The 22,998-nt window shown below is 36.8% G+C and overlaps 1 protein-coding gene across 1 annotated transcript in view; it reads left to right on the top strand.

The window, feature by feature from the left end:
• The window catches only part of CASD1 (CAS1 domain containing 1), a 29,508-nt gene extending 6,749 nt beyond the window's left edge, over positions 1-22,759 (top strand). Inside the window, exons 2-18 of the mRNA XM_057432620.1 lie at positions 1,670-1,766; positions 2,450-2,570; positions 4,066-4,110; positions 6,054-6,116; positions 7,752-7,796; positions 8,674-8,797; positions 10,276-10,490; positions 11,466-11,891; positions 12,296-12,385; positions 12,978-13,097; positions 14,050-14,206; positions 15,704-15,783; positions 16,652-16,753; positions 18,108-18,248; positions 18,841-18,918; positions 19,878-19,970; positions 21,012-22,759. Of these exons, the coding sequence (XP_057288603.1) occupies positions 1,670-1,766; positions 2,450-2,570; positions 4,066-4,110; positions 6,054-6,116; positions 7,752-7,796; positions 8,674-8,797; positions 10,276-10,490; positions 11,466-11,891; positions 12,296-12,385; positions 12,978-13,097; positions 14,050-14,206; positions 15,704-15,783; positions 16,652-16,753; positions 18,108-18,248; positions 18,841-18,918; positions 19,878-19,970; positions 21,012-21,278 (2,264 nt within the window). The 3' untranslated portion in view covers positions 21,279-22,759. The remainder of the gene's footprint in view (positions 1-1,669; positions 1,767-2,449; positions 2,571-4,065; positions 4,111-6,053; positions 6,117-7,751; positions 7,797-8,673; positions 8,798-10,275; positions 10,491-11,465; positions 11,892-12,295; positions 12,386-12,977; positions 13,098-14,049; positions 14,207-15,703; positions 15,784-16,651; positions 16,754-18,107; positions 18,249-18,840; positions 18,919-19,877; positions 19,971-21,011) is intronic.
• Positions 22,760-22,998: the final 239 nt, after the last annotated feature.

Below are 22,998 nucleotides of genomic sequence, written 5' to 3'. Positions count from 1 at the left end.
ACATCGCTTTTTTTCAGATTTTTATGAAAACAGGTAGGAGGAGTTTCAGAGAGGAAAGCACATTATCTGCGCTTCTGTGTCATAGAATGGGTTGGGTTGGAGGGGTCCTTAAAGCCCTTCTAGTTCCAAACCTACTGCCATGGGCAGGGACACTTTGGAAAACTATGGAAATAAGTAATTTTCCCAATTATCTTATGTCCAACTCAAAAAATCTGAAAACCAAGCAACCAAAAAGAAGAGTTGCTTCAGTGCCTGTAATAATTAACTAGCTTTCACTGTGATCTTAGGACCATAACTTAGGATATATTTTCTTATCAGAATGTTACACAAGGTCTCTCTTTACCTGATGCACTTTTTATTTCTTTATTTATTGATAGATTTGACTGTGGTCTTGTGGAAGCCTTTGTTTCAGCGCAAGGGAAGTGATGCCATGGCTCTTTCTCTTTTTACTAAAAGCTTTTTATGGTTGTACTGATCTTTGAGGATCTTTGAGGACTGTGAGCCTGGGTCTCGGTAGAGGCAGCAGTACCTTGTAAATTCTCATTTCTGCAGACCTCAGGGTACTTGCATCTCATTCTGTTCACCTCGTCTAATTTACAGTTCTAGATAATACTTCAGATTTCCTCATAGTAATTGAAGCAGAAATTCTGTCTCATTACAGTATGTGGCTTTCAGCAGCCCTGAAAAGAGCAGGTGGAAAACGCCCTGTTCTTTAGGATTAGTGCAAGTTTTGGTGGAGTAAAAGAGCAGCTCTTAGTCGAGTTTAAGGAAGTCAAGGTTTCACAGAAAGTGTTGTGGCCTGTGATATATTGTTCCTGAACAAGCTAGCACAGGTACCTGCCATTTCATTCACAACCGTTCCTCTGTTTGTCTGAAATGACAAGTATGACAAAAATGTTGGTGGGCAACTTCTCTTGCAGTGAACCATGTTCAGCTGTGTTCAGTTATAAGGCAACAGAATCTGACATGGAGTTTGCTGGGAGATAACAGTCCCTGATATCATAACTGAAGTATTTTATTTATATGAACTTAAAATGACCTGGAACATCACCACCTGTAAAGTGATTAATCCTAATTAGTGTAAAACTTCTTGACTAGAAAAGGTACCTGCAGTTGAGAATGATCAGCAAGTTCTGGTATAAATGGGTTTTGTTATGCTTATCAACCCAGCATGTAATGTCACCTCTTTTGACGTGACTGCTATGTCTTGAACAAGGAGATAGACTTTCTTGCAAATCTCACATTGACATTCATGTTCTGTAAAAGATGCTGTCTGTATATGGTGATTCAGTGTAGAAGATTAGGATATTGAATTATTGTATTCTTTGATTTCATATTAGTGTATTCTGGATAGTAGATAACACAGTGGATTGGCACCTGTTGTTGGAAATGCCGTTCTAGGTCACCACATCTTTCTGACAACAGAAATGGGATCATTAACCTTTGTGGATAGAAACATGATTTACAGAGAAGTGTGGTATGATAAGTGAGAAGGCAGAATTTGCAGAAACTTGTGCAAGAAGTTTTTACAATGAGTTTGGTTTTATTGCTGCTATTGATTGTTTCAAGTCCTGTGGTTCAAATATTGACAAATTATGATTGCTTTTAATGGCAATGGGGCTATGTTTTAACTTTCATGTGTCTGAAATCTGATCTTAATGTTTTAAAGGTGGTGATACGTGTGAGTATCTTCTGTCCAGTGGGAGATTTCTTGGAGAAAAAGTATGGCAACCCCACAGTTGTATGATGCATAAGTATAAGAACAGGTAAGAAAACTCATGTCTTCAGGTTTTCTGCTTGGAAAGAAGAGTCACTGTTTGACTGCAGCTGTAGTGATCGCAGTGTCATATATTTTTCTCTTTATAGCTGATTCTCTAGGCTTTGGAAAATGTGCAGCATTTGTCAGAAGGAAGTCTTTTTCCTTGTAGATTACCTCTGTGTCTACAGTGTTTACCATAGTTAGATTTTTATATAAGAATTCAAGTAAATGTTGGTGATATTAGTACTGATACATGTTATGGAGAGCCTGCATAGCTTCATGTGTCACTTTCAGATTGCTGAAAGGAAAAATGCTGATTTTATGTGTAGAGTCATGAGTGAAAAAATCCTAAATAAAATCACCATTCACTTTTTTTTCACCTACTAGTAAGAGACTTTTATTTTTTAGAATTATGCTTTTATTGCCATTTGGAAACTGCTGTGTTTGTAGCACCACAGAATAGAAAAGCTTGCTTTATTTTTTGCCTGTTAGCAGGAGAGTTCATTTTCATTTGTGTGCAAATTGTGCTAAACTTTTTATTAATTCAGCATGCTTTAAAAAAAAGATTTACAATTCCTTAGAGCTGGATATAATGCTTAGAATTATCTGTATTGCTTTGTAGATTTTCTAAAGACTTTTTCCTAAAATATAAATTTCCTGTAACATGAATGTTGCTATTTTGTTTTACAGTGAAGCAAAAAATTGCCTCATAGACAAACATGTTGTGTTTATAGGAGATTCTAGAATTCGACAGCTGTTCTATTCATTTATCAAACTCATAAATCCTCAAGTCAAAGAAGAAGGAAATAAGGTGAGGCAATCGTTGTTTTGATGATGTCTTTGTTTCTGCCTTCCTAAATTACCTCTGAATTAAAAAAAAAGCAAACGGGAAATTATACCATTTGCTGGCCTAGCCATCAGGAAGAAGAACCTCAAAAAGGCCTTTTGGAGGAGAGCAAGATTAGACCAAGGTAATTGTTTGGGTACAGATAAGTGAACTAGGAAGCTTGAGTGAAAATTTGTGGCAGTGTGGGAATAAATTAATGAAGCTGACTTGTCCCATAGCAACTTGCGCTTCCTATTTGGCTTCTTGATGAAAAAAAGATTGCTCCTTTGTGTGTTTTTAAATAGTAGTAATTCGTGGGTTATCATTTGTCATTTTAAATGTCAGTGAATTGCTGATCTAATCTGTTCCTAAAAATCCTTAGGGCAATGACAGATTTCCAGATCTAACTTGAAGCTGAAACTAAAAAAAACTTCTGGTCTTACCTTCCTTTTAATCACTGCTGAAGAGCTGTCTGAATTTTATAAGGTGAAGAATGTAAGTTTGTTTGGTGGAAGCAGTAAGAAAGGATTTAGCTGTATCATGTGTTGAACAGAAATTGATTTCTGTTGCTGTATCATGCTTAGGCGTATGCCTTCATAGATCTAAGTACATATGTGAGGGAAAAGACACAGTTCACTTTTAACTGCACATCAGATTTGTCATTTAGTAATTCTGTCATTTAGAAGTGCAAGCTGGTGCCTTCTCCAACAGACAGCATGCAGTCACTTACGGTCAAAACAGGATGTTTGATGTTCCTCATCTGTTGGTTAGGTCACAGCTGCTGCCCAAAAGTGATGGTGAGATGATGGAGTGCTATAATGGATTTTGAGTTGAGGCATATCTTTTGTCAAATATTTAGGAAATCAAGATCTCAGTTTGTGGAAGAGAAATGCACTTGTTCTTTTGGATCAGGACTGAAACTAGTATTGTATTTTAGTAATACTTTAAAGGACAAATATATATGCAGCATCTGACTGCTTCCTTTCTGATTTCTTACAATAACACTCAGCAAATTTAATAATGCATTCCAGACTTTATTTCTGCCTGAAATGATTTTATTTTTTAATTAAAACTGTGTTGATTGTTTTGTGTAAAGAAGTTGGGCAGCTGAAAAGGAAGGCTAGAGGAAAGGCAGTGTAAGAAAAGAAAGAGAAAAAAAAAGTCTTTTTCTCATTTTGAGAGGCTAAGTGTAGATCAATATTTCATGCCTTTTTAACAAAGTGAATAGAAAACCTTTCAGACTTTGTTGGATAGATTTCTTACAGGAAAAGTAACCTTCACTCGAGTACCTTGTTTTATCAAGAAAGTAACATAAATATTTTTCATGAGTATACTGACAAGTTTATACAAGAAAAATCCTTTCTGCTGAGGATAAATAAACCTCCGGGTGAGAGCAATTTAACATACAAATGTAAATATTTTTTTTTCCGTTCCAAGAGTTTGTCTCACTTTGGTTTTATTGTTTTGGGTTTTTTGGCAGCATGGAAATATCCCATTTGAAGATAAATCTGCTTCAATTAAAGTGGTAAGTTTTTATCTAGTGTGAAATTGCAAGTCATCATCATATTATTATTTCATACAATGTATTCCAAGTTACAGTCAGAGCTGGATCTTTCAATTTTCCGCAAGTGCTGTAAAAGTCAAAAGAAGCTCTAGACCATCAACACTATAAATTTTCCACAAAATATATCAGAGAGTATCTTAACATATTATATTTTGAATAAGATGGTTCGAGAGACTTTGGCTTTCAGTACTTCGATTCTGTTTTAGATTTGGGCGTAAGTCCTGGAAGCATTTCTGATTTTTCTTTTTGTCAGATAGTATAATTTGGCCTTCCCAAGAATAGCTTTTGCCGGGAAGTTTACTCTTCCACTGCTGTAAGAATATGTATCTGGGCCTAACTTACTTGGAGTGTTAATTGTCGTAACTGCTATTGAGTTCTCTGTGCTATCCCAACAAGTATTCCTTCCACTATTTTTACATGGAGAAATAACCACAATGTTTATTATAATGTGGATATTTTAAAAAAGAAAACAAACAGAGTACTTGAGGGTAGGTTTTATGAAGGATTCTGTTCTCTGCTTGGCAATGAAACCGGTGTCCTCAATAGCTTTCTTTGCTTCCCATGACAGCTGTCAGCTGCGCGGGGATTCTGCTGGTCATGTTTTTGTTTATGCCCTGGAGACAACTCATTCTCTGTTCATGAAAACCAAAGAAGCAGTGTATTTGCTGAGTTGTCTGCAAGTGAGCTTTCAGTACCTGTTTGTGTATGTGGTCAAGATTTAGGGTACAAAATAACATTTTAGGGTGTGAGTTCATTGCAATTTAGGCCTGCTGTCCCACTGCTGCCCTTCAGAGCATGCTTCTGTGTTCGTGATGTGACTAGCCCTGGTACAGGTGTGGAGTCTGCTGTTTTAGGAAGCAATTCAGCCAAAAACTTACCTAATAGGTTTCTTTTTAGGTCAGGTCTGATGTGTCTCATCATATGGTTATCTGAATGCTAGAACAGAGAGAGCAGAACACAAACCAGGACAAAGGGGCTGAGGCAGTGTGATTTATGTTGGCTTAGGCTGACACATAACTACATCTTCAGAGCTCCTTAAGCCTTGGCAGGTATCTAACCACCAAGATTTGAGTTTGTCAGGCTTGGGCTTTTGGGAGATGTCTGTATAGTTAAGAATATATTCCTAGTCTGCTGCTTCCTTGTTTTGATACTGTATTGCTGTTGACATTATTGGTATGGTAGCTGAATTTTCACAATCCTAGTGGCTGTGACCCAGTAATCTAAATGTGGAAAATAGTTGACCAAGAAAAGCGAAAATCACTGGGAGCAAGTGGAGAGTTCAGTTTTGCCTGTCCTTCTAGGTGAAAGTTGGGCACTACTCCTGACGTCTGAAAAATGTCAGCTGATAATTTCTGAAGTGTAAAGTAAATTGTTAGGTTTCCTTTCTGTTCAAAAATTATTATTTCATGCTGTCAATTATAGTAAGTTCTGGAACAAAGAAAACCTGTTAGTAAAAACTGTGCAAAATTGAGCAAAAGGAAGTTCTAACAAATAAGTTATAGCTGTGAGCTTGATTTTATCCCTGATCATGTTAGAAGTCCAAGGACAGCCCGTTTGGCAGAAACTGAAAAATCATTTTCTTGGTGAAATCCCAACTCTTGAACTCTGAATGAAAATTTCTTCTTTTTTCATGGGAGCAAAGCTTTGTGGTTTGTGGGGGTTTTTAGTCATCATCCCGTTCCTTGCCTCCCCTCCCCCTGTTTTTTTTTTTCCTTTGCTTTCTGTTTTGCGTGCTAGAGGGGGATGTCTGACTTTTCATGCTAACTATAAAGGAAATCTGACTAGGCCAAATGATTTTTCCTTCACAGTTGAATTGATGGTAATTAATTTGTTTTTTTATATTTTTTCAATTGTTCTACTGCTTGTCTTTAAGCTTACAGAGTACACCTGCATTTGTTTTACAGGATTTCCTGTGGTATCCAGAAGTTAATGGCTCTATGAGACAACGTATCAAATCTTGGACTGAGGTTTGTCTTAAAAAACTGTGGTTCAGGAAAATACAGCAACTGTCTGAGGACTACTACCTTCCCATTTTGTTTTTTTTTTACATACACAGCTATAATTACCAGCAGCTGTAGCATATTGCATACATTCAGTCAGTTACGTCCCAGGGATGTGAAATTTGACATCGAAATAGTGAAAAGGGGATGTTTACTAGTGTATATGTTTCTGGGCATCTCCTAGTGTCCCAAGATGGCTTCACTTGGCCCCCCAAAACCCCAGATCAAACCAGTAAAACCCTACTTCCTTGGAGCAAGTTGATTCATAGAATCATGGAATCAACCAAGTTGGAAAAGACCTCTAAGATCATCAAGTCCAACCTTTATCTCAGGACCAGATTTCTTCACTTCTACACATTTTATGTGATGAGATGATGATGCAGTGATGGCAGAGGCTGTCATCACACAGGTGTTCTCCTGTTGCTTTTGGAAGAGGAGTGACTTCTGAAAAGCATCATCTCAGACCACCTTGACAAGGGTCTTGCTGTGATTCCCCACCGTTGCTCACCTACAATTTAGGACACACAACAGCATTGCCCTGGTTTCAGATTGAGCTGGTAATTCTGCTAATCCAGCCCTCCCATTAATAGCTGAAAGGATTTTATTCAGATCTGGCATTTCACTGCTTATTTGTCTGTGATGGCTCTGTCTTTATGTGACCAAACATTTCTGATCCTGGTGGGTCCCTTCCAACTCAAGGTATTCTATGATTTTGTATATCAATTTCAGTGTTCCAAACTGAAGGACAGAGGCAATTTGGAAAGTCAAAAATGCCTTAATTTATCTTTCTGTAATATTTCCTTCAAATTACATACTAGTTATTTTATGTTTCAGTTATGATTCAACTTCTCATGTTATTCAGCATAAAATTATGCATGTAATTCTGATAACAAGTAATACGTTTACAGATCGGCAAGTAAATTTTTCTTGTTTCTTCCTTTGTTGACGTTTAAATAGCCTGGAGCTATTTTATAATGGTCCCCAGTGATTCTTTTGCTACTCTATTGGTCATTCTTGCACAACAGCTTCTATCAAGATAGCTGCACTTATAATTTCATTTTTCTTTTTCTGTGATTACTACAAAAAATGGAGAGCTGCTAAATGCCAAGGCAAAACTCATACTAAGGTGGTCAGTATTGTTGTTTCCTTACGCTCCTCTGTTTGAGGACATGTTCTGTTTCTTGTCCTAGAATTAACTTTCAGACCTCTGGAGCAACAACTTCAGTCAGTACAACAGCACAAACTGATGTTTGACAATGCTGCAAGATACTGAGAGAAAAAGTACTTCAATAGTATGATCTACAGTTTACTTGACAGTAGGAGATACTGTTTAGATAGCTCTTGAAGTGAATTTATGCTGCTAAATTGATAATGATTGCGAGTGCTTGTTAATCCTTTGCACTTTTGCACATTTTATGTGAAAATTCTAGGGTATCACAAGTTGATGGTCTCTGTCATATGTCTGTAATCTATTCTTTGATAACTGTCAACTGATGGACAAGTTGAGTCACAATTAAGAGATGAGTCTTAATTAACCTGCTGAGTATAATAATAATTTGTGACTATTTTAAACCTAATTTCTTTTTACTTTTTGTGTCTTAGAGTTCTGTGGCAAAACCTCATATAATTGTAGCAGGAGCTGCCACGGTAAGTTACACATATATGGGGCATTTTAGTAAAGAAGAAAGTCCTATTAGGATGACTTTAATGCTGCCAAGTTGGTTACATAATAAAGTTTTAAAACTCATTTTATAATAAAAATATACTCTCAGTGAATTTGCTGTTACAACAAGTAGTTCTAAAATATCAGGTATATTTTATTATAGCTGTGCAATGTACAGTACTTGCTTTTTGGCAGCGATACTGGTTGATAACATTGATTAGCTTGAACCTAGCTAATAAAGTAGCATTGTTCATTTAAAAAAAAGTTAAATGCAAGTACTTGCTTACTAACTGAGAATAATTTTTAATAAACACATTTCAGTCACAAAATACTGCTTTGGATCATGGTCCAATCTGGAACGCTCTATTTGAGCATGCATAATTCTTTTAGGCTTATATGGGCTGCAGCATCACAGAAAACAAGGCTGACATGGACTTTAAGAGGTCTCCTAACCCATCAGTGTGACACAAGGCAGGATCAGTTATACTTGTGTTGCACTTGATAAGAAGTTCTTTAAAACTTCCAGGGACAGATCTCAACAGCTCCCCGAAGTCATCTATTCTAGTACTTGGCTGGTCCTGGGAGTCAAGAGTTGAATGACTGCTCATTTGATTTTTGAAAAATCAAATATACATTAAGTTGAATATTATATACTCTGCATTTGAATGGTCTCTTTAAATGTAATTGTCTATAAACAGCTGCTTAGTCCAAAAGAAATATTTAGCACTTTAAAAGTGAATATTAAGAAAAATAATCTAGCTTTATAAAAATAATGAAAAACAGCTACTAAAGAGCAAAGGAATCAGTTAATTAAGGGTCCTCAGACATACAGGTGCTGAATCTCTTTCTTTATTTCTCCAGTGGTCTATCAAGATTCATAATGGCAGCAATGAAGCCCTCACACAGTATAAAATCAATATCACTTCAATTGCACCTCTTTTGGAAAAACTAGCGAAAACTAGTGATGTTTACTGGGTCTTACAAGGTAAAGTAATGAATTTGTAATAATTTGTACTGTCATATCTGTTGAATCATTGCCTTGTAGGATATGGGAGACTTAGTCCGTATGGCTTACTTGCAGAGTGAAAAGGGCATTGGTTGAAGTCCTGTCTGGCCTTTCTTGTAGCCTTAACTAGCAGGAACCTAACTAGCTGTTCGTAGTGATGGAAATTTAAAACTCACCCAGGAAAATGTTTTGCCTTCTGAACTCTTTTAATTCTTTGTTAGCTTACTCTCAGTCTCATTATGGTAGGTCTGTCCTCCCTGTGCTGTGCTCCATACCTGCCTCCTGGGAGTCAAGAACACAGTGCATAAACCAGCTGTATTCCTGTGTTTGTGTTCTATTAAGTTTTCAGATTACATAAATAGTAAGAGAGGTTCAGCAAGTGCATTCTCTGTGTGTGTCTGGAATGGACATACTCTTGAGAACAGGGACAGTTTAAGTCTCTAGCATGAAACTTGCTTCTGAGCACTGATGAGTTAAGATTAAGGGCCAGAAATCATGGTTCACAATGAGTTTGTGAAATTTTTATTATGGGCACCAAGGTTACTTTCTTTGCTTTTTTTTCAAGTAAAACCATAATATATCCCTGATTTTGAACAGTGAGCTGGTAGATAGAATGTGTTCCTGTTTTATCTGCCATAAAACATAGCATTTTAGGTTATCATAATCTCAGAATTCTCGCATTCCTTTCAAAACTGTGTTTATTTATATTAGAAGCAATTAGCTGTCAGGCGTGGCCCACCATTCTGTTGATAAAGATGCAGTCCATTTAAGTCATCTCCGAGCTCTTTAATGGAACAAGTAAGAAGAGGTGTCTGTACAGAGAGTTGTCTAGACATTGATTGTCCAAAAACAGGCATGAGGTAGCTGAAGTAAATCACCTTACAGTTCATAGGGTGTGTTTCGTCAGTGAGAACATCAGCAGCTTTTTGTGGCGACTTACTGATCTCCAGCTGACCTTTTTGATCCAGAACCCTGTATAGTTTTGTGTTAAGCTCTACATGATTTCTGAAGCCTGCAATCAGTTAAGTGGTGTTCTGTTTTCTGAAAGGAGAAGCTGGCTTCTTCTGCAGTAACTAATGGGTTTGAGAGATTCATTTCTTTTTTCCATGTGTCTATTCTGCTGCCTGTCTTCTGTTCTCTTGGTTTTGGAGTCTGCTTTTGCCTTCTCCAAAGACATAAGCAGCTCTGTACTCAAGCATTATATGCTTTTCATGGGTTTGGGAAAATTAAACAGGCATTCATGTCTGGCCAAAGCTTTATAATCTGTAAGTACATATGCATGACTAGGGACTGGCAATAAGAACATTTCATCCTAAACAACTCTAGTTACTGTAACAGTCTCTCGTTCTTTGCTGTACATTTAAACAGTTGTGACTATCTAAATGCCTGTGGATCTTGAGCTAAGCAAATGTCTTTGTCAAGTAGAAGGCTAATGTGCTCATTCTTTGTCCTTTCAGATCCTGTTTATGAAGATATGCTGAGCGAAAGTCGGAAAATGATCACTAATGAGAAAATAGATGCTTATAATGAAGCAGCTGTTCATATTCTGAACAGCAGCTCCAGAAATTCCAAAGCTAAAGTTAAAGTGTTCAGTGTATCGAAATTGATAGCACAAGAAACTATCATGAAGTCTACAGATGGTCTGCATCTGCCTGAATCAAGCAGAGATACAGTAAGTGCTTTTATCACCAGTCAACATTGAAAAGTAGTAAAACGAGATTTTAAGTGAATGTTCTGAAATAGCAGACGATATGAATGGAATGAGGACCACGTTCTTCAGGAAATTTTGTTCAAAATTTCCCGGTAGGTGTGAGGGCAGTCAGTTACAGACAATGTTAAAAAAACACACAACAGCAAAGATGTTAGTGTGTAGCTACTTCAAAATAGCTATTAATTGGCTAGATCCTGCATGCAAACTTCATGCCTTCATCTGCATGTATCAGTTAGGGTGAGAATTACTTGTAAAGCAGTACTAAGAAATAAGTCTTAAATTTTTCACCTATGTGCTCACATAATTTTATTCAGTAAGTAGTATAAAAATGATAAGAAAACAATACATACGTTTTCCTGATTGTGTGGACTGCAACTGACTTTATTTCTTATTTTATCTTTAACCTACAAATGTCTGTATGCACACAGCATGTCTGGGCCTTGTCAGTGTGTTCTTGTGAAAGTGTACTCTCACTGGGTCACTTCTAGTTCCACTCCTTCCCAGATTTCCATTTATTTAAAGTATTGGATGAACTACATACCGTTGCACCGTAGGTTTCAGTCTCATTGCCATGTTTTAGAGTTTCATTACTGTGCCCCTTTAGTGCCCAAGTTTGTGAGCTGTTTTTCATTTGTACTCCCTTTAGCTCTTCATAGCTTTATACCCAGTAGAGAGAACCCTGTTATTGTAAGCATTAGGATTAGATATTCTTGCTTCCCTGAAGAAGCTCAAGGGTTTCATGTTTGGAAGAGGTGTTTTGGCTGCACTGTTGAACGCAACTAGGTATATGGGGGCACAGTGAAATTTTACGTGTGTAATGATAGGGGAGAATTGTATATGTTTTATGCCAGTGCATGGTTTTGAAGACTTATTACAATGAAAATGTTAATGTTTTTATTAGTGATTAATTGACAAAACTGCTTATTTCTTTGACAGAATGCGATGATTCTTATGAATGTCTACTGCAATAAGATAATGAAGCCCATTGATGGCTCCTGCTGCCAGCCTCAGCCTCCTCTCACTCTGATACAGAAGTTAGCTTTCTGTTTCTTTACTTTGTCCATTATTGGATATTTAATTATCAGTTTAATTCATCGGAATAATTATCGGAAGAGCAAATCATGCACTGATTTGGAAAGTGGAGAGGAGAAGAAACCTGCCATCAGCACTCCTAATGTTTCTACTTTAGAGATGCTCTTACAGTCCTTCTGCAAACTTGGTCTAATCATGACCTATTTTTATCTATGTGACAGAGCAAATCTTTTCATGAAGGAAAATAAATTTTATACACATTCATCTTTCTTCATACCAATCGTCTATATCTTGGTTTTGGGGGTATTTTATACTGAAAATACTAAAGAGGTAATGATCATGTTGACATTCGGCTTATAACATTGTTTCCAAGTTTGAGTGTAAATAACTAAATGCTAAATACTGAAAGTCAGTGTAACTCATCTGCAAAAAAATGCATTCGCAAGCAGTGTAATGGTTGCATGGAATTAGATGCAAAAGCTTTTTGAAAGCAAATGGATATGAGTGCTTTTAGCCATTGTCACTGAGTTAAATTGGGACTGAGGATAGCTCAGATACAAGAGCGTATATATCACATTAAAATCTGATAGACCCGTGTTTGCTAGACAGAAGACTTTTAAGTTGAGACCTATTTACCCATAAAGTGGTTTATTGTTTTGAACTTTCTCTCCTCATTTTGTAGATGTTCCTTGTACTTTTTGGAATAGCAACACTCTTGTTTTGTTTTGCATTAGACTAAAGTGTTAAATAGAGAGCAGACTGATGAATGGAAGGGCTGGATGCAACTTGTTATTTTGATTTATCATATCTCTGGAGCAAGCACTGTAAGTGATTTGAATTTATCTTTTTCTTTTTTAATGGGAGTGCAATTGGTGTATGTTACTTCAAAAGAAAGACAGTGCAAATGTGTATTAAAATTGAATAGAATGAATAACTAATGCTGCTGTACCTGTAGTTTTTTAAACGCTATCAGCAGGATTTGTTTTTCTTTGTATGTAAGTGTAGATTTCATTGACACAAGCACTTTATGCATTGTTTGACCAGAGAAAAAGTATACCCTAAATAAGGTAGAATATTATGTTGATTTATTTTTAATTGCTGGCAACACTTCCTTTTTATGTTGTGAACTTGAACCTGCTGAAGGCAAGCTTTCAAAGAGCCCCTCTTAAGTCTATTTTAGCTGGTCATAGAATGTGGAAAGTGTAGAGCAATAAATGAACAAATTCATTTTAACGTTGAAGAGGTTAGGGCACCATCAGAGCTTAGTAAGAAACAGGGAATTGTAGGATAATGTTTCTTTTCTTAGTTAAACCTGATATATTGCAATGTAGAAAAAGCATTAAATAGAGGGGGAAAATGGAAAGCCAAAAGCATTTATGTGGACATTTATAAAAGGTACTCTATTTTTCTCGACAGTTTTTGCCTGTGTACATGCACATTCGAGTTTTGGTTGCTGCATATCTGTTCCAAACAGGTTATGGACACTTCTCATATTTTTGGATAAAAGGGGACTTTGGTGTATACAGAGTTTGTCAGGTAAGAATATCTATTTACTGCTTTTATAAAGAAATTTATTCAGATAGCGCAATATCCATAGTGTATTTTTACTCCCTAAATATTTTGATATCAGATTACTTAACCAAGGTTTTCACATTGAAAATGACTATTGTTTCTATGTAAGCTGATCTGTTTAATTGGTAATGTTTATCTCATACTAACATGTAGTGTATAAATGATACTTAAAATGTAAGTATGTAAGCTTTAAAATATCAAGACAAATATTTTCCAGTATATAGCAATGGAGTTTTCATTGCAGTAGCAATATCCAATATATAACAATATATAAGCAGTGATCCAGGCATGCTTCCAAAGACAGTGTGTTGGAGCCTACATTTGTTAATAAAGGAAATGAATATCCATACCGTAATGATACTGGAGAAACTAACCTACTTTTGAAGTTTCCTACCCAGTGTGTGCTGTAGCAGTTTAAAATTATTTTCTAAAAAATATATCTTTTATTTCTGTTAAGTATTATATTGTCATGTAACTTGGGTCATCGTGCTCATTAAAAATATGTCTGTAGCCTGATTGTGGTACTGGTAATGGCATTACCCAAGTGTTAGATCTAGCTGGGTAGCTGTGGGAGTGAAAGCACGGAGGCTTTAAACACATCCAGCAACTGGAATACTCAGTCCCCAGCCTGGGGAATAATCGGTTCTGGTTTACCTTGTTTTCAGTGCTCTCTCTACCCAAGTAGGCCAGTATAGAACGGGAGGCCCACTACTACATAATCGGCCTGCACTCTTGCATTGCATTGTTGGTATTCCCTGAGATATTTAGCCGTGTTTCAGCTGAAATATAATCAGCATATGAGATGTAAAATACATAAATATTTTCATACAGTGCTAGAAAAACATGTCCCCCATCTCTCTCAGCTTTGCCTCCCAGCTTATATATCCTATGTCTTCTCTCCTCTGACACTCTCCAGGTTTTATTTCGTCTCAATTTCTTGGTTGTGGTATTGTGCATAGTGATGGACCGACCTTACCAGTTTTACTACTTTGTGCCATTAGTCACTGTCTGGTTTATGATCATTTATGCCACCTTAGCTATATGGCCTCAGATAGTCCAGAAAAAGGCAAATGGTAAGATTATTTTTTTATTTATTTCTGCTATAAAGCATTTTCATGTTATTACAGTGATAGCCATAGAGAAAATGGTAATGTTGGATCTCAGTCTCTTTGTAACATAGTCAAAATATGCTAATCCAGCTATTCGCAGAAATACAGTTTGTCATAGATGAACTGTGTGTCAGTTAGAAAATGTAACAGCTGATAAATAAAGTCTGACTCTGGTTACAGTCATATTAGAATACTTTTTAATAGGTTTTGAAAATCAGAAATGTGTGTGATAAAAAGTTGTAATATTACTGAATGCAAGCTAAAATGATAGGTTACCCTGTCCATGCTAGCTGAGCTGTCTGTTGTTGCTGTAATGTACTAATGGGTACGGCATGAGCAGTGAGCGTTTAGACTTTCCCACTCTGCATCACCAATATGTCTCATCCATCTTGAGCGCCAATTCTGCCACATCCTGCCAAATAAGAATGTGGGGTTTGTTATCTTAGATTAAGTGAACTATCAGCAGTATGACTTGTGATACGGGTATTTTGAGTAAAAATCAAAGTGAAATCCTGGCTTATTTTATGCATTGCAGTTCATTGAAAAGCTGTCATCAAGTGGTAAATGCTTATTTAATTCACCTAAATTAGAAATAAAACCTTCAGAGGCTTAGGTCCTCCTTCCGTGTTGGTGGAGTAATACCCAAATTTTATAGTCTGCAGGTGCAACAATAAAATATAACAAATGCATGCTAGGAATAGATGTAAAAATATAATTAGAGAGTAGTTTTGCAAGATACTTCAAAGGCAAATAGCTCTAGTGTTTTGGGTTTTTCCTGCGAAGGCGCTTCTGTTCCAGATACAGACAAATTACTGTTGTGTACTTCAGATTAACAGTGTCTTGCGAAACTAGAAAATCTTTCAGTGACTACTTTCACTTGTTTATGCCCCAATTTACAGCTGCCAATTTATATGGTGAGAGAGGGAGAGATGATCCCTGTTGCAATGTTGAGGCTTGATAGAGCTTAATATCAGTCAGTAGCTTTGAGGAGCAGTTTTTCAGGCTTCCTTTCACAAGATACTTATCCCTAATGACCTGCAGTTGAGCTTTGGAATACAGCTGGTACCTCAGTGTTTAATAATGTATGCTCTACTTATCTCACATTACAAAAGCTGTTGGGCATTTTAGTTTATTTATTTATTTACATTCTCCTGGAAGAAGGACTGCTGTGCAGTGTTTGGGCAAGCATGCTTTAAAATAGTGTTTCTCCTTGAACACCCAGGTTCTCTTCTTTCTGTTTGTCTGTTGTCCCTCTTTGAGACATGAGACTTATTTTAGGATTAATAGGTTTTTAATTGCTGTGAATGTTTCATTTAATTGCTTAAAGCAAAATTTAATATGTGAATGAGGTTGGTGCTAAAATATTGCTGGTAATATTTGAACATTGATTATTTAATGTGTCCTAGGGTTTGCCATTGAAAAATTGCTGACCATATACTGATTAATTTATTTCTTCATCAGGAAACTGCTTGTGGCACTTTGGTTTACTGCTGAAACTGATTTGCTTACTGACATGTATATATTTTTTGTCATATTCTCAGGTTTGTAAATTTTTACTACTTTTATCCTTGATAACCTTAGAGTATATTGCCTATCCCTACTCTTTAATGTGCTCATAGCTTGTACATTTGTTCCTGTATCATAAAGATAGAAGGAAAAAAAGGAGCCTGTTTCTTTTCATATTTGAATTGGTGCGGATGCTGGAAAAAACACAATTCTGTATCTGTCTTACTCATTTGTAATGCTTGACATTTTTTCAGTATACTGTTACAAACTTAATAAATACAAAGGTCTATGCTTTGGGTTTGGGGTGGGTTGGTTTCTTTTATGTGCTTAAAGTTACTGGCATTTGCTAGCATACGGTGAAACACATGGTGATCCGGTGATATGAAGATCAGTGTCTCTTAGAGACTGGGTTTTGGCTTTAATACCTTATCAAAAGACTGCTTCTCATGCTAAATTAATTTAGTGACTTACTGCATGCCGCAAGTGTAGCTGACAGAAATAAAGACAGAGTTTGTCACTCCGGGATGTTACAGGGGGGATTGTGTGGTTTTAATCCCTCATTTTTTTTTTTAAGCCTGTTGAACTGTAGTCTTTGGTAGAGTATGCATTTGTTATTCCAACACATCAGTCGATCTCTGCCTTTAAGCCTGCAAGCACAAAATGGGAAGACCTTTATAGGAAGCAAAACTGAAAGTCTTTCTCATCTGAAGAAGTATTTCTGGTTTTGTTTGTTTGGGCTTTTTTTCTTTTTTGGGGGAGTGCCTTCTAAGAAGCCTGTTACTTAGGTAATGTCATCCAGCTAGTGAAACACATAAGTGGTAATACTAAAAGAAAGCGTATTGATTTAGTAGTAAATATAGTTGACATCAGTGTTAATGCTTTTGCCCTGTTTATTTTTTACAGGGTGCATTCGAGAAGATATTTTCCTTTTGGCCACTGTCCAAGTGTTTTGAACTGAATGGGAATGTCTATGAATGGTGGTTTAGGTGGAAGTTGGATCGCTATGTATGTAACATTTGTATAAAGTTAGACTGCTGGTTTACGTGTATTTTTTAATCTAGGGTAACAGGGTGGTGAGGGAAAGCAGGAGTTTGTCCCAGCTGGTTGTTTCTGCAAATGTCTGTCAAAGCCTTGCTTAAAAGAGGGATGTTGATTTATTTGCTGTTGGATCCTGCTTTTAAAAAAGTCATAAAGTGACCTAGATTTGTTTTTTCTCAAAAATTTGACTGCGAAAATTTAACACCTGTAGCACTTCAGGCTATTGGAATACAAGGCAGGTTATCATGGTGGCTTTCCTAATCGTATTTTTTGAAAGTTGTATCAATTAAGGATTTTTTTTTTGTTTTTTAAGGTAACCTTCAAAACACTCTTAAAATCAGGGTCTTTATGCTCAAACCAGACTATTCTTGTGCAGTGAAAGATGTCCAGCCCATGGCAGGGGGGTTGGAACTATGTGATCTTTAAGATCCCTACCAAGCCAAACCTTTCTGTGATTCTATGATATTTTAAAATGGTTTTCCAGTGGCAAAGTACTTTCCAGTTACTGACCCTAAAATGTAGGGGGACAGAACAGGGAGACACTGGTCTTCTTTTTTGCCTTCTTGGTAAGGTAAGTGGAGTTCCTAAGATGGGAGCATTTATCTGCTAGGCTTATCCTTACTGGGATTGCTTGCACACTTCTCCCTCTGGCATTCTTCATTTGTGAAGCACACACTATTGTCACGTCCCAGGCTGCTCCCATCAGCAGCGCACGCTGCATTAAGATGTTTCAGCCTTGGAGCTTTGCTGTTGTGAGCAGTGTGTATTCTGTGATGCAGCAGCATCAAGAGGAAGAGGAAGTCTCAGAAAAAAAAATAGTGAAGACAAGCACCACATGGGCCTGAAACAGTGTTGTGTAGCTAGCTAATGAGAACTTGGCATAAGATCGTAAAACACTCTGAAGAGCTGCGTCTGTGAGACAGGGAAGCACTTGTGCTTCTTGGATGATTTCACCTGCCAGCTTGGGAGAAGGCCAGAGACTGGTGATTTTTCCCCAGAGAAAGCTCTTTTCAGTGCTAGCATAGATTGCAGAGGGCATAGTCAGTACTTGAAAGCTTCTTGAAATTTCATTGTCATGTCTTTAATGCTCTGTGAAGCATTAGTAACAGTACTTCTATTTGTAGTTTTTGAGTTAAAAATGCAGTTTATGATGACCTATTTTAGAAAGCCAGTTTTTGGTTGCTTCAGTAAACCTGGCAAAGGATCTTTTGAAACCTAAGCTTTGGTATTACAAATAATTTATCCTGTAGCATTTCTGTTTGTACCTGAAGTCCTTGTAAAAGCCGTGAAATATTCACTGCTGTCTGTTTGTCTTTTACAGGTGGTTTTTCATGGGATGCTGTTCGCTTTTATTTATCTGGCATTGCAGAAACGTCAGATGATATCAGAAGGAAAAGGAGATCCTCTTTTCTCCAACAGAGTTTCAAATGTTTTATTATTTATTTCAATTGTATCCTTTTTGGTACGTACCCAGTATAACTGTATGATCAGGTTTGTAAACCTCTAAACAGCAAGTTTTCCAAAGTTCTTCTTTAGAAAATACATTGATTTAAAAAGTCAAATCTTGATCTGTGTTTTTTTGCACAGCCTGACCTATTTACTCACTGAAATAGTTTTCCTTTCAGTCAACTGTAGATGAAAATGTCATCACTCTTTTCAGTTCATTGCAAAGGTTACAAGAAAATCGGTCCATAAAAGTGATATGGTAGATAATGCAGCTCTTACCTCTGCTCTCGATTGCTTGTCTATTTGTGATAAAAAAATTGTCAACAGTATGCCTTTATCTTAGGGTATGACTAAGTTCAGTATTTGTCACTTGCAAAGAGTAATTTGAGAGAAACACAAAATTATGCACAATGTAATTTTTCTATTGAAATATTTTCTAGTATTAATATTTCACTTTTTCCTACTAAGCAAAATGTATTTTTTTATATTACTGTCTCACGTATTAGTAAGCCAAATTAGTGCTGAAATACTTCAAAATAGCTTACCTTTTGTTTAATTTTTGAATAGTACATAGAATTGCTACACAGACTGAAGTTTGTGTCTTTTAGGCCTACTCTATTTGGGCTAGTAGCTGTAAAAACAAGACAGAGTGCAATGAGCTACACCCTTCTGTTTCTGTGGTGCAGGTAATTAAAATTATGGTCCTTTTCCTTACAGTGGTAAAATCTACTCTGTTACTGTTTGAGCTCTTTTAGAAATTGGTTTTAAGTATATTTTTGTTTTAGTATGGAATGTCAGCTTCATTCAAATGTCTGAAAGTGAAAAAGGGTTTAACTGTGTTGCTTGCTGGTTTTCATTGCCTCAAAGCACTGGAATCGCATACTGTGATTATGCTTTTGATTAACCATGATGTCCTTAGTGTAGGTTTTATAGGCACTGTTTAAGTCCAGACCAAACTTCTGAGTACTTGCATAGCAGTCGAAAAGTAGACAGCTGTGGGGAAGAAAAAGTGTTTGTGAGGTATTAGTGTAGGAAGCACCTATGGGACTCTTTAGTCCCTTTTAGGCAGGGAAGAGGTTGGCCACAGAGGCATGAGTGTGGTTTTCTGAAACATATTTTCCTCTTACCGTGTCCCCTGCCCCACTATACCACAGCTGTCTGACTATTCCCTCTCTGTTTCCTTTGCTTAGCAGTGTGTCCTGCCCTCTTGAGGGGGCAGTATGTATGACTTAATTTTTTAATATGAATTTGTCCATCTTGACACCCTCTCTTTAAAAACTGAGGGTTAACTCAGATTTGTGACCACCTTAATTTTGGGCTGGCATGGTTTGACATGTTTTATGACCATACCTTGTAAGTGTATAGTAATACCTATCAACATCAAGACTGTGATTGTACTGAAGATGTAAATATGATTTGCTATGCTATAAGAATGCATGTGCGGGATTTGCAGTTTCAAGACTGACTTTAAGTATAAACTGCATGGATTTTTGTTTGGCTTATATACTTATCAGATTTTAAAGACAATTTAATGCATGATGTACTTCACTTTACACAGTGAAAAGGAATAAACCTTTTGTGTGTGTATGTGTAACCTGCTTGTCATCCACAGTCACTTTTTCTTCTTTTAATTCTTTCAAAATAGATTTTAGCTTTCATCCTCATCAGGAACATTCCTGGCTACATCCGATCTGTGTATAGCTCATTCTTTGCCTGGTTTGGCAAAATTTCTCTAGAGGTGAGTAGAGCAATCAGAACTATGGTGAATTGAAACTTAGAAGTGTAAGGTGGTTTTATTAATTGTGGTATAACACATAAATAGTGAAAACATTTATTGGCTTATTTAATACCATGCTGCTGTGTTTGACCTCTTTCAGCATTGTAGGTTCTGTCTACATTTAAAAATCATAGCTGAAATATCTCACAGTAGCAAAGCTGTTTCTTACGTTGTTTGTGGGGGGAGTTTACGGTTGTGAGAATGGGGATTTAATGCTGCAGTAAGATGTGGTGTGTATGCAGTTGGTAGATAAAAGTTTAAGACAGTTGAAGAATCATCATGAATCTGACTAATGCAAGTACACTTACGTGTTTGCCCTAGAAAGCTTTCCTGCATTAATAAACAAATGTAACATTACAAGCAAAACCCTTCTTAGTGCAGATGTTATCTTGTTCCATTGAGTGTGTGTTTTGAAACAGTAGGAATTACCTTGCTTTCCATTTGATTTGCTGCCTAATAATATTAAATGTTTCATTTTATTGTATTTACTGAAATGCATTTTAAAAAGGGAAACGAACTTACAGGACAAACTCATTGTGGTACTACACTTATGCAGTGCATGACTTTGAATTGTTTTTTAAAGGATGACATTTTCACTGTTGTGATTCCCGGTGAACTTGAAGGTGCTGATCATGACCAACTCTAGGAGCTATTGCATTCATCAGCAGTTGCAGTATTGTCTTCTATTTGCAAGCATATTAGTTCAGTTCCTTGCCACAGACAGAGTAGCTGAGCAGAGTTGTATTCCTCATCTCTCCTGACATAGTGTAGGTGATGCTGCCCTGTGCTGTATTATTTGGTTAAGGACTAGGCAAACCCATTTTGCTATGTACTGTGACAGACTAATAGTTTTGTCTTAAGAGCAAAGAAAGGTATGTGGAAAACAGCTTCTCCGAGTATGTTTAATGTGACTTGAGCAGAAGTATAATGTGTCGGTTGATGCAATAGTAATAGTCATGCTTTTATGTAAGAAAACATAAGCACACTCTCTTTTTCTTTCAGCTTTTCATTTGTCAGTACCATATTTGGCTGGCAGCAGACACAAAGGGGATCTTGGTGCTCATTCCTGGATATCCGATGTTTAATGTTCTTGTCAGCACTTTCATATTTGTGTGTGTGGCACATGAAATTTCTCAGATCACCAATGATCTGGCACAGATTGTGGTTCCTAAAGACAACTCAACTCTGCTGAAAAGGTTGCTGTGTGTAGCTGGATTTTTCTCTGGACTACACCTCTTCTCAGCAATGCAAGATCAGTCAAGACATTGACTTGAAAAGATTCTTGGAAACTTTCTTCAGGTTTATTTTGTGTCTGCCTGAACAAAAATTCTCAACTGGAGACACAAGAAGACATTTAAATTGTGTGGAAAATAAATGTATATAGTGCAAATGTACATATTTTGTGTGGAAACAGCCTTCTCAAACAATCTGAGAGCCAAGAATGCACTGTACAGAATTGCATGTGAAAATGAGTCTTTTCTACTGGATATATGTTCCTGTTTACATACATGTTTAAACGTGACACGAAGAAGTGAAGTTAAATGGTTGAGCACTACCGTGGGCATATCATGGAATTACCTTTAACATGGGTCAGCCGAACAAAGAGTGGATGTTACTGGAGAACCGCCCTCACGTGACACATGCCGGAATCCTTCTCATCAAGGAATAAAGAAGAGCAAACGTGTGATGCTTCAGTAACGGTCACCTTTAGCTGATGTGAAACATGAAGTTACTGGTAAACCAGGGCATTTTTCTGAACAAAATGGTAATGTAGAAATGAGTACCTTGGGTGGAGGTAGTGTATGTATGTTATGTGAAACCCTTTATACGCAGGAATAAAAAGTCATCACCAATTCAGCAATTTAAGATTATATACAAGTTTACATAACAGTTTATGGGGTTTTCTTTTTGTTTTTTTTTTTTAAATTTGAGATGTTTTCAGCAAATACGGTGAATTCTGAGGTGATTTTTTTTCCCTAAAATTGTTTGCTTTTTCATATATTTTCCACTAACTCCTGTAACTCTGTGCAGTTCTTTGTAAAATCTCGGTGAACAAACAGATTAATAATTTTCAGAGACTCAGTTCAAGATGGAGAATTTTTTCCAACCGTTTGTGGTCAGAGGGAATGCCGTCGTAACCACTCCATCAGATCTGAAGGGAGAACAGGGGAATGGTGATCTTTGAATCTCTGAGTTGTGGGTGACCTTGAACTAGGTCTCATTGGGGAACTGGTGCCATATTTTATCCTGTAATAATACTTTAACTTTCAGGAATGCAAGTCAGTCTATTGATATCACAAGGAAGAGGGACTGTGGTCATCTTGTTGCGTGCAGATGGCTGAGTCTCTGAATTACAAATGAAATGAGATTGGAGCTACTTGGAGGAACCTTTTCCCCCACCCATTTTAAGAGTGCCCATCTTTCTTACAAACTCTTTGCTTTAGCATAAAAACTAAAACTGAAAGAATGGCCCTTCAGTGTGGCAGTGACAAGCTGCAATTTATGTTCCACTTAGTGAAGTTATGGTCATTTCTTTAGTGTTTGTGGTTTTGGTTCATGTCACAGCTTGACCTCTGGTTGCTTTTTCATTTTATTCTTCTACTGATCACTTACTATCAGTCAAAAACGCAAACACAGTATTATTTTCTAAGCATTTGTGCAATTACATATGATTATAAACAATATGAATCCTAATTTGTACCTTACATACTATCATAGAATAGGTTTGGGTTGGAAAGGATCACCTAGTTCCTTCCACTAGACCAGGTTGCTGCAAGCCCTGTCCAGCCTGGCCTTGAACACTGCCAGGGACAGGGCAGCCACAGCTTCTCTGGGCAACCTGTACCGATGTCTCACCATGTCATGTACATGGCTTTGATCTTATCCCAGTTTAAAAACTGAATTCAAACTTGCAGCCACCAATGTGTGTGAAAAATAAAAAAAAAAAAGTGAAAAGAATGGCTTCAGATTTTTTGGTTGGGAACAGTTT

The sequence above is a fragment of the Pezoporus wallicus genome, unplaced genomic scaffold, assembly GCF_028554395.1.
Source record: "Pezoporus wallicus isolate ANWC-B61680 ecotype Strahan unplaced genomic scaffold, APGP_CSIRO_Pwel_v1 scaffold_2584, whole genome shotgun sequence".
In the NCBI taxonomy this organism is placed as follows: Eukaryota; Metazoa; Chordata; class Aves; order Psittaciformes; family Psittacidae; genus Pezoporus; species Pezoporus wallicus.
This window is presented reverse-complemented; position numbering and strand designations above follow the sequence as displayed.